The 12372-nt window shown below is 34.2% G+C and overlaps 1 protein-coding gene across 1 annotated transcript; it reads left to right on the top strand.

Annotated features, from left to right (window-relative positions):
• Nucleotides 1-7327: 7327 nt before the first annotated feature.
• On the top strand, nt 7328-12084 carry LOC114823106 (phosphoribosylaminoimidazole-succinocarboxamide synthase, chloroplastic-like). Its single transcript, XM_029098458.2, has 12 exons — nt 7328-7695; nt 7871-7972; nt 8174-8303; nt 9289-9381; nt 9468-9556; nt 9733-9813; nt 10360-10449; nt 10554-10643; nt 10746-10796; nt 10885-10931; nt 11537-11594; nt 11684-12084. Exons 1-12 carry the CDS (start codon nt 7378-7380, stop codon nt 11744-11746), a joined length of 1212 nt encoding a protein of 403 aa, XP_028954291.1. The 5' UTR covers nt 7328-7377; the 3' UTR covers nt 11747-12084.
• The last annotated feature ends 288 nt before the right edge of the window (nt 12085-12372 follow it).

The following is a 12372-nucleotide window of genomic DNA, read 5'->3' as shown; positions in this document are numbered from 1 at the left end:
AATAAACTAGATTGGTCCAAAACCTAAGCTTAAACCACACCACCACACAATATAACTCAATGTCCAAGGGTATTCTAGTAATTTTCATGCTCTCGAGGATAAAATAATATACACATTCGGGACAGGCTGTCACATTAATTGTCAAGCAACAAGTTATCGAAGCGTCTTCTGATGAAATGGACCATGAAATAATAGTTCCAAAAATTGAAGCGGGTGCTTGCTAAGAATTCATGAATTTTCGTACTAACAAGAAAATAGCTCAGTACATAGTTGTTCCATATGACACCCACATCATGTTTACTTCCAAGACAGTTTTTAAGAAGTTGGCAAGTGTCTTTCCACCTATTCCACGACATTTTTCTTGCAAGATTATAACATATTGTATCCTCAATTAAACAAGCTTGATATCTTGACAGGTAATGATATACATAAATAAGCAAATTAATATTTCATCCTGTCCTTTTTCAATTATGTAACACCCCAGCCTTGAATAATTTATTTCGGATAATAATTTTGATGGTAGGCCCACTTTAAACTCTTGAAAATTTACTATTCAAAGGTTAAGGTTCTTTGCTTTTAATTCTTTAATTCCACAAAATGGTCTAAACCATAATGATCTCACCAAACATACCAATATTCAATTATCTTACCAATTTATTCCCAATTTATTCTCTTAGCTCAAGACTCCAACTAACTATTAATTCTCGATTATTTAATTTCACTTATTTTATAGCTGCATCTAACGTCTCGTTAGATTGCCTACATACCATAAATAGGGATCAACTCATTCGTAGTTCACAATTCATTATTTACCAACTTCCAAACATATTCTAGTAACCACCATATTCAACATTAACCTTCATAATCCAATTCATATCAAATGGTTACCAATTATAGATTAAGAATATCTAAATTTACATGAAAAATGGCAACGTCGGCTCCCTGGCCATGCGTCGTCGCACCTGCTGCCGCCAGTGGCGGTTAGCCGCCTCGAATCGTCGAAAAATATCAACTACTTCCAAAAATTACCAAATTTTACAGGCAAATAGATCTTAATAAGAGGAACAACTTTCATACATAGGCCGAAGCCTAGTTCGGCCAGGAAGTGGTTGGAAAAACCCACGAACCGCCGGAAACCCTAGAAATGGGTATTCCTCAATTCTCAAAATCATAGCTCCGCCGCCCCAAATCTTGTTTGGGCATTGCTCCAAGCCTCAAGAGGACTTGAACAAGGGTGGTGGTGGATGGTATCACTTGCAAAAACGGCAGAATTTCCGCTGACACCTATAAATCCTGTAGGGGTGTTTTCCACCAAAATAAACCCAAATTTCTTCTAATTTTAGGTGTAAATGGAAAAGGGAATGCTAAGGAGTTATTTCTAGGTAGTGGTTTACCTTGATTTGCCGGAAAAATGACCGAATTTGGCCATGATTCTCATCGGGTCGCGCGGGTCAAAGGATGACCTGTTTCTCCCTTTTTTTTTTCTTTTTTTTCATTTCCTCCTTTCCCTCCTTTCCCTTCTCCCATTGGTCACCTCCCCTCATTTCTTCTTCCTTCCCTTCCTTTCTATTCTTTTCTTTCAATCTCAGCCGTCCATAATTTATTTTCCTTTCATCACAGCCACACACGTGGCACAACTTATTGCTCCAGATTTCTGGAGTCTTCTAAATGGAATTAAAATTACCAATATATCCCTGACTTTAAACGTTAATAACTTCTTCGTTATAACTCCGTTTCACGAACGGTTTTCGCCTACGCGCTCGTGGGATCGACCTCTATCCAAAAATATAAGTTGTGATCTCCAAAGGTCTACTGATTTTAAATAATTAATTCTCAAACTTCAAACTTCATAACCAGTTTAATTTAAAACTAAACTCAAATGAATTAATATAATTTCTCCAAAAATAACATAAAATCTCAATAATACAAACCCGTAACTTTTAATAATTTCTGGAAACAAAACTTTAAAAGTTCTCGATTAAATTCTTCATAACCATAAATCGATTTATTTTCGATTTTCTGCACATTTCATAATTATGAATATATATATATATATATAATCCATATATTTAAATTTTCAGGGTATTACAAATTAGATATCATTTATTGTGATGCACAATATCTGAAATCTATAAAACTATCTTAAAGTCTATAACTTACAATTTACAATTTTTGTTGGGCTAGATGGAAAACTATTTGAAATGTCAGTTAATACATAATATTTACCTTTTTCTGTCTTTACATTTGTTTAATGCACAAACAACATCAATACATCATCTTGAATAACACTGGTTCAACACTTTTCTTTATAGATCCAAACATTCTAGAATTGAATACGTACAAATCAGTGTGAGTCCATTCATTCTCATAGAATGAGAATCATCGTGTGGTTAATTTTTTTTTTTAACAAAACTATTATTTTTATCTCCCTATTTTACCGATGTTCAATCTAAATTATTACAGGTTTTCAAGCTGACCTCATTCTATTAGATCACTGCTTCCTTCTTCCAAGCAAGCCAATGAGGAAGAGATTTTGCAAACTGGAAAAAAAAAGGTGAGAATTGAAGAGTTAAGTTATTTGGATCCTTATTTATACAAGGCATATGCAATACTTTTTTATTTTATTTTATTGTGTTCAACAAAACCCTTTCAGTTGTTTTTTACTCCTTTGATAAAAGTTATCTATTAAAAAATTGGTATATGTGCAAATATAATTATTTTTTTTAACATTTTACAGAATGATACATTTTTTTTTTGTGTCTTCTGAATCCTTGCAACTGATAGAATACGGGGTATGAATGGTGGTACACCGCTTGCCCTATATGCGCAAAACAAATATACAAAGATCCAACAAGTGGTCAACTAATTTGCCAAAAGCATCCAAATCAGATTCCCCTCCGTGGTAATAACTCTGACAGTGTGTTTCAATTTTTGTGTCTTCTGAATCCTTGCAAGCTTAGATTGCATTAAATCCAAACTTTTTTAGGAATATAAAGTTAGAAAATAATTCGTTGTTATTTAGTGCTTTGATAGATAATGCTTGTTTAATGGATTATTATGTGTCTATGAATCTTCCCAAGTTTAGATTATATTAAATCCAAACTTTTTTTATAAATACAAAGTTGGAAAATAATTCGCTGTTGTTTATTACTTTGATAGATGATGATTATTTAAGGGATTATTGTATCGCCAGACACTTTCATAGATGAGGATTTTTTTAAACGTCTATTGGATGTACATTTTATGTTAAAAAATAATGTAATGATAATACCTTCATGAAAGAAAAGTTAGTAAAAAAGAATTAGACATAATGAGGACACTGAAATAATGAATCATAGTATACTTCAATTTTATCATATGGTTATTCTTAACATTAAAGTACAACATTTAAAATTTTAATATGAATCTAGTTTTAAACTCATTAAACAATTCGTGATTTCTAATCTATGCATTATGTTTTTAAATGAAAGTACAAAGCGTTCTTCGTCCTTGAAGACGAAACAAACGAGATCAATGCTCTAATTATTGGCAAATCGGGTGAAATTTTTTTTGGCTTGTCCCGTAAAGACTTGGTTTTCAATCAAAAATCAATAAATCAAAAATGGTTGCCAAGTGAGTTTTTTAGGCTTATAGGGCAAAGAAATTTTTTAACCTTTGATTTGGAAGTAGGAGAAATTCATTGAACTCGCATAATTTTCTCATCTACAACGTTTCTGAGGACCTGACCATTCAACTAGCAACTCCACAATCTCTAATAGAGAAATCACAGTCTTTTCTACAACAGTTTCATCTTCCACTACCCATGTTGACACAACTGGGGAATCGCATAAAACAAATAAAGAATCAGTTAGAAGAGCCCTTTTTATACCATCTGAACAAAGGTTATACTCTGTATAACAATATTTTTAATTCCATCTCAAATTGATCTCAATCTAATCTAAATTTATGTTTTCAATGTTTTTAATATCTTTGACACGATGAAAAAGAAGAAATATTTGAAACAGATATACAAGATCCTGATCAAGTTCCACTCAAGTTGTTGAAAAGAAAATTCTCGCCAACTAGCTCAAAAACATACCTTGCTCCGAACAAAAAAAATTAGATAATTCTGGTTTATTACTGGTTATTCCATGCTATAAATCTATTCATCTCCAAAATTTATTACAAGTGTATTAACATTTTCTTTCAATTTTAACTTCCTTCATTTTTTCTAAAGATCCAAACTGCTTCGAGGAAAAAACTTTTGCTCATGTGTTAAAGGATGTTGTCATGTGTTATCCAAAACAAACAAGTGTTGGTTAATATTTTGTGTATGTAAATAGTTGATTCTAACATGAATTCCCCATTCTTTTTGTGTATATAAACAATGTGCTCTTCTTGATATTTTATGTTCAAGTAGTCATACCAATGGAGGACTAGGATGACCGTCAAGGGGAATACTAGGCTAGCCATTTTTGTATATCAATGATAAGGCATTTGATAATGTCTTTCCTATATAAACTTATATAGCTTTGTAAAAATATTTGCTCAATTTTCTACTTAATGTTTATCTCACTCTTTGCATATCTATATGCTAAAAATATAATCTATGGTTATATTTTCGTTCCCGCAACAACGTGCAGGTAAAATTTATTAGTTAACTCTAAATTGTGCTTGTCTATATGCAAGCTTACTCATTTGAAAAGAATAAGAGTAAAGGCGATTACTATTTTCAAATATAAATATACATTTCTTTTTTTATGTTTTCTTGGCCTTATATTCGAAATTGGATCCGCTTCAAACCTTAATGTCTGGAGCTTAAGGATCAACTAATCTGTGTCGCACAAATTGAATCTAACGGTCTCCATAAACTTATTTTCCTAGCCCACCACAAACCAACAACTCTGATTTCCTTTACACACTAATCAGCGGCCCAAATGGATTGATCCTTAGCCTCCGGACACTAAGGTCCAGAGTGGATCCAATTCCCTTATCGTCCACTATAACTATCGCCTTAGGTTTTCGATGAAATTTTTAACCACTCTCATTGCATCACGTGTCATTATTGATTAATAATATATGCACATATTTTTATAAGATTCGCAACCATTCATGTAGTGTCATAAGTCCTTATCCAATCTTCTGATTTCCTCATATTTCTCCATAAAAAAAATAAAATAAAATAAAAAACACTTTAAACCACTACCACATCTACTCACACCAAGCCTCTTCCCTACACATTACAATTCAAATATGTTTAGAAAAGAAAGTTCTTTCAACAATGGATAACTTGAGGCACTTGCAAGGAAAAGAAGAGCGAGAAACGAGTGAGAAGATGAACAACGAAGAAGGAGGCGTGTCTAACATCATGGGCAGAGAAGCATCAATTCATCAAGTGGTGCAAGATGTCGCTTCAATCGATCAACACACCAAAGAAGAAGTTGGTTCAAGCATTGGCCGTGCATCTAATCTCAAACTACGTAGGGGAAACCAATGTGAGGTCCTATTGGAAGATCACTTTATTCCATATAGTTTGTACGCGGCAGATTATTTTCCTAGAGGATTTAGAATGAGATGACATTTGTTCAATAAAATCATCTTGTTATTTGAAATCGTGATAATTACTTTGTTCAAAAGAAGGATGTTGCGAATGCTTTAGGTCTTTTTCTTGAGCAAAAAATCACGGTTGCCTTGCGGATGCTGCTTATAGGGCATCTGCAGACTGTACATTCAACTTACATCTACAAAGAACATCACCGTCACTTGATCGAGCAATTGTGGGCGTTGAAACTTGCTTGAAATAATTGAAGCTCATTCTTATGCTTTCAATAAATGACAAGGATACCTATTATGTTGAAGTATGCTCTGTAGTTTGTTTCAAATTTTTTTTAACCGTGTTGAACTTCGTAAGTTTTTTAGCGTGTTAACTTTGTAAAATTGTTTTAAGTGGTGAACTTTATAAAGTTTGTTTAACGTGGATGATTGAGGAATGAAGAAAATAGTTAACTATTTATAGTAGGGCTGTGTTCGGTTGGCAAACCGTGCCAAATTCCTTGTGCCACTTGCCAGCCACATATACATAATTAACGAAAATTAGTTACCGTTAGCCAACCGTCTTCTTGTGTTTGCCAAAAATTAGTTCAGCCAAAATTATTGGCTGGTTCGGTTGTTAAATGGCACAATCGATAGTTTGCAAATAAGCTACAAAAACAACAGCGAAAGACTATGCACTGACCCATAAACAACAAACCAGAAAAGAGAAAAAGAAGTTGCGGTTGCAATTTTTCAATTGATGATAAACCAACATAATCATGACTTAACAAATTAAAATGAAAATCAAATCAAAACTTAATAAGCCAACAACAATGTCAGCAAACATAATCCAAATAGTTATAAGTTCACAAACTCAAAAGTCTAACTAATATAATTGTCTAAATTCAATTGCAGCAACAAATGCATAAACAAAAAACTCAAAACTCAAAAGTATGGTTTTGGTTATAAGATCCCCTTATTATAATCACAAAACAAATATTTTGTTGTTTCGATAATGCAACATCATTGAAGTAGCATCAATCAATGCATGTGAAATCTTCCATGAATCAATTTTTCGAATGACTTGGAATTGATGTTCCTACTTGAGATGTAGAACCATCAACTATTTCAATTTAAATGTTACATAAAAAAAGTATGATTAGAATAAGAAGTAATATTGAATATTAAATTAAAAATATGAATAAATATTGGATTGAAATAGTATAATTAGAATTAGAAAAAATATAGCAATACTTACATTTTTCCAGTTCTTCACATTTCAAGCATGTAAAAATTACTTAAAATATCTAAATAGAATATATATATATATATATATATATATATTGATAGGTATGACATACTGCCTGTATACAAAATCTAATACCAAAGCTATACCATTAATTATCGGTTCGGTATAATGCAACCGATTATGAAAAAATGCCAAAACTAATTCATACCATTATGAACCAACATGTATGGTTCGGTCGGTAAATCAATTTATGGCAAAATTTCCCACCCCTAATTTATAGGACTTTGTAATTTGTAATTTTGGTTTTTTTTTTACCGGTGTATTAATTCTAACATTTGATTTTTGAAATTAATGCGCCAAATTGCATCATGTGGATGCACCAGATTGTGCCTCGTGGATACGCAGATTGCACCACGTGGCAAGCTTTTACAATGGAATTTATTCGGTTTTCTCCTCCAAATTTTCTGATCCGTTAGATCAAAGCATGCAAATCTAACCGTTGAATACGAACGGCTGATGTTTCACGCAATTAAAAAGGAAAAAACCAACGACAGTATATAAAGGCGCCAACAGCTGAATCAGCGGCCACCGCGAGGATCCAATTTCAACCGCCGCGAATGGCCCAGTATACACCAACCTTAAACCCTCCCAAAACCCTAATCCCCAAGCTCTCAAATCCTAATCCCTCGTTCTCTTCATTCTCTACCTTCACAATCCCAAAACCCAAATCCATAAACTTCCCAAAATTCTCCATTTCGGTCACTGCGGCCCAAAACCAGCAGCACCGCCAACAACCGCCATCCTTGGAAGCTCTGATCAACAGTGATCGCAAAGAAGAGGTGCTTGGAGTTATCAAGAGTTCGTCGTCGCACTCCCTCTCCGAAACCAACCTTCACCTGACAGTTCCTGGCCTCAAATCCAAAACCAGAGGCAAGGTATGAAACCCAAATGAAAAAAGAACACGTTTTTATTATTGGGTTTTAATTGTTTTTTTCCCAATGCGTTTAGTGAATTTTGATTGACAACCAAGGTGGAGCTTTTTTCTCAAGAAACCACTTGTGGGTTTTTAATTTGACTGGAGAAGGACTTGCAACTTTCTGTGTTTTGCAGGTTAGAGATGTTTACGACAGTGGGGATTATCTAGTTATGGTTACGACGGATAGGCAGAGTGCATTTGACAGAATTCTTGCGTCTATTCCCTTCAAAGGCCAGGTTTGTCCTCAGTTCTTACCCCAAAGGAAGTAAATTTCTGAATATCAGTTTTCTGTATTGTGTTTAGTTGAATTTCTTACTAAAACTAGAAAACAAACGGTCACAAATCACGATATCGAAAAAATACAGTATTCATTACATGGTTGATGGATAATTAGTAGTAGTATCTGAAATCATGATCATTGTTTCTATGATATTTAGGTCCTTAATGAGACAAGTTTATGGTGGTTTGACAAAACTCGACATATAACTTCAAACGCAGTTGTTTTGGCTCCAGATGAAAATGTAACAATTGCAAAGAAATGCTCTGTTTTTCCCGTTGAGTTTGTGGGTAAGAGATTCCAATCATTGTGTTTAGCATTTTTCTTTAACTGGCCAGTGCGCTATGTCACTGTCAATGTGATTCATGTTTCTTAGAGTTTTCATTGTAATTCATATTCTTTCAATTTTGAGTAAGGGAAGATGTTACGAGGTTTAGTAAAAGAAATAACTTTTGTATTAATTTTTTTTCATAATCAACGCAATGGTCGAAAACAATAAAAAGAACTGGTAGAAGATGGACTTTCTGATATATTCATTTTGTATCCTAGTGAACAATTGCTTAATGTACCAGCATTGTACTTGGGGCGTTGGTTCATGGATTCAACTTTCTGTAAAAGAAATTATTCACCCACATTTTTCTTATTTTCTGAATTTTGGCGTCGGAAGCCTCCATTTTACTTAAAAGAATTTATGTTTTGGTAGCTTGTTTTACTGTTACCTACACTGTTTCTTCGTTTAAGAAAAATTAGATATTTATGCATCTACCTGGTCTTTTGAGTGGATAACGTAACTGTATATTATGCAAATGGAAGTTTTGAGAGGAAGCAACTATATAGAGAGGTATCCTATATTTTCTTCTCATAATCATGGAGGAAAAGTATGATAGCTTAAATCTTTTTGTTTTCTTCTTCTCATATTCATGAAGGAAAGTATATTAACTAGTACTGTAGATAAAATTTTGGCCAGGAAGATGTCATAATAAGCGTATGACAGAAAGGCAGAGTAAATTATGAAACCTAATGTTACGATCCTTCTTTTCATGAGTTTATTGGCTTGCTCTCTTTTCTTTCCTGATCATGGAAAGTTAGTAGTTGTTGAGTAAAAAAATTTCATAGTCCACAGTATTTAATATTTTCATTGTCCATCGTATTTCTTGTTGTAAAAGATGGAATTTATCTTCAAAGATAATGGTTTATTTGAATGAGGGTACTTGCAGCATTCATAAGTTCATTAAGTATAAGGTCTTTACACTACTTTTGCTGCTCATTTTGTAGTCAGAGGTTTTGTGACGGGAAGCACTGATACATCATTATGGACGGTCTACAAAAATGGTGTTCGAAATTACTGTGGCAATGTACTCCCAGATGGTGTGCTTTCTAATTAATAAGTTGGTTTTGTAAACCATTTTTAAAAGTCAAACCAATTTTTGTCTAATGGTCTATTCATGTTCTAGGCTTGGTAAAAAGCCAAAAGCTTCCTGCAAATATACTCACACCAACAACTAAGGCTGCAGATCATGATGTTCCTGTTACCCCAGACGAGGTTTGCTAACTTTGATATCATTTGCTACTTAACAGGGGAAAAATAGGGAAGGAGAAAAGAGTAGCATAATAACAGATAATCAGTCTGTGTTGTAGACGGTATTAGGTCATTACGTTGTGCTGGATTTCCTAGTGGGTTGGAATGTATTAATATTGCTTCATGCAATTTTCTCGCAGATAATTGAACGCGGACTAATGACTCAAGCCGAGTATGATGAAGTAAGCAGGAAAGCACTGAGCTTGTTTGAGTATGGACAGGTAACTTGACTTTATTCTTATCGTCTTATTGCAATGAACATTTTAAAATGTAATTATCTGAAAACATATTGGGAAATTGGGACTACTTGATAAATATATAGGCTTCTGAATGAGATTGTATTATAGCATTACTATTTTAGCATAAAAGTGGAATAGAAGAAAGGCTACAATAAGGAAAAGTTGGAAGAGCCTGAACATATTCTTTTGAACGGTTGAAAAGTGTGTGATTTTGTTTTCTCTTTTTGCTTCAATTTTTATTGGTTTCTTGTATATCATTTAGGGTCACAAGTCTTTGTTAAAGGCTTTGATCTTGGACATTAACTTTGTATACCTGGACACGACCAAGGATTTGTGTGTGTATAAGTTTATCGAGCATACATATTTGAGCAATCCAAATAAATATATTTGCCAAGGTAACCAGCTGTATATGTTTGTGGGGAGATTATCATAATTGACTTGAGTTCAGGTACTGACCGAATCAACTTCTTATTTAAATAGTAACCATCACCCAAACTTACCAGTTTTACCATTTCTTTCATGTTGCAGCGTGTGGCTTTGGAACATGGCTTGATATTGGCAGACACAAAATATGAATTTGGAAAGGGCCAGGATGGTTCCATTCTTTTGATTGATGAGGTTTAGCATTCTCTTCTGTAAAATTTTAATAGTTCTTTCTGGCTCATAAATACACTTTTTCAAATAATGTAATGAGAGTTGATTTCCACTCCTTTCCATTCCAGGTGCATACACCTGATTCAAGCAGATATTGGATTGCACATACTTATGAGGAGCGATTTCAGAATGGTCTTGAACCCGAAAATGTTGATAAAGTATGCAATGCATTTATACTGTTATGTTCTTTTCGCCCTTTTAATCTTATGATCTTATTGACAAATTATGTTTTATCTGACATTTATATCTTTAATTCTTAGGAGTTCTTGAGGTTGTGGTTCAAAGATCACTGCGATCCTTACGAAGATGAGGTAGTTCACGTGAAGTTCAATATACTTTCCTTTTTGCGTTTGAGCATGTGTAAACTTCAAATCTCACTCTGATGCTTAAAACTGTTAGGTCCTCCCTGATGCTCCTGAGGAACTCGTTTGTGAACTAGCTTGGCGGTATGCCACTTCATACCGTGCCTTACATAATTTATTGTATACTATATTATAATGCCTTCAACATGCTTCATGGATGTAAACAAGGAGTGTTAACCTGGCCACCCGACTCAGCAGGTCAGGGGTGGGTCACCATAGGCGCATTTTGAGCTGCTCGAATCCTAAATACTTGATAATAAACTGCTAATTGACTTGTTAGAAATTTGTACTTGGTAGTGTGTTTTATGATGGAATATCATATTTGAAAGACATCTGGCCTTCCCACCTTGGTTATGATGCAGTTTGTTAGGGTATTCTGTCTAAGCAAAACATGGGAATGGGGTATCTGGAGATGAAATGTTAATGTGTCTTTCCATCCTTTGTTTCCTCCGGTTCATATTGTGATTAGGAATATTTCGCTGATGACAACTCATCCTTCAATCCCTCCTCCCTCGCTTTCCTGGGTTTCCCTTCCCCCACCTCTCCCCTATCTGCCTTCCCCCTGTATCTAAGTAGAACTAGCCTTGCCCTTAATGTGTTATTGTTTGATAAGCTCCGTACAGAAGCGACTAAGTTTGAAGATTTTTGTATCTACCACTACTTGGACTGAGATTATTCTTTGATGACAGATACATTTTCCTGTACGAGACAATAACAAAATCAAAATTCAAGCTGCCCTCCACGGAGGTAAGACTTGGAGATAAAAATACGTCATCGACGTATTGCGAGTATTGTGTGGAGATTGTTGTAACATAATTTTCTGCTTTTTCATTCAGGAACCAATACATGATCGGATATCACGCAATGTTGCACAGGCGCTGTCATCTCTGACTCGATAACTTTGTAGTGTGTAGCACAAATTTTATGCTGGAATTGAGTCAACCCTTCCTTTCCACCCGAAAGAGGAAAGCATCCGAAATGATTGGAATGCAGTTTGTTGTGCTGTTTTTGGGATATTGTCTCTATGTTAGGTGCTTAACCAGTGGCTTGTATGCAACACTAGGTTAGGTGGTACTAGCTTTAATTAAGCCAAAAGCATTTTAAGCTGCCATAAGCTTTTGCTTAAAGTATGCTTGCGTGCAAATGTAATCAGACCACATTACATCGGCAGATGCCTGATGTTGTGCTTATAACTATTATTTGCAAGGATATGAAATTTTATTTACTTTTAAAACAATGATGGGTGTAAGATTTTTAACACAGGACATTGTATTATTGGATCGGGATGCTAAGTGACGGTGAACCTGTTCCATGTAAGTTGATCATTTTTTTATAGACGCTATGGTCTAGTTTATGTTTTATTCTCTAAAACTTCATCCGTTAGTCTTAGCTACCAAATTAACCTTTGTTTTTCTGACCGTACAGAGTTGACATTATGCATCTGTACATTGTTCATCAACAAAAAATGAATCCTTTAAATGGATGGATTAGGAACTTATTGCCTATAAAACTTGTGTTCATATCA

Source organism: Malus domestica, chromosome 08 (assembly GCF_042453785.1).
Source record: "Malus domestica chromosome 08, GDT2T_hap1".
Classification (NCBI taxonomy): domain Eukaryota; kingdom Viridiplantae; phylum Streptophyta; class Magnoliopsida; order Rosales; family Rosaceae; genus Malus; species Malus domestica.
The sequence above is the reverse complement of the archived record's forward strand: the minus strand, read 5'-3'. Positions and strand labels throughout refer to the sequence as shown.

Bases quoted from the DNA above. Each gene is read 5' to 3' on its own strand.
- LOC114823106 (XM_029098458.2), top strand. From the start codon at position 7,378: ATGGCCCAGTATACACCAACCTTAAACCCTCCCAAAACCCTAATCCCC. The intron at 8,304-9,288 runs GTAAGAGATTCC...CTCATTTTGTAG, and splicing joins TTTTCCCGTTGAGTTTGTGG to TCAGAGGTTTTGTGACGGGA. The intron at 10,932-11,536 runs GTATGCCACTTC...CTTTGATGACAG, and splicing joins GTTTGTGAACTAGCTTGGCG to ATACATTTTCCTGTACGAGA.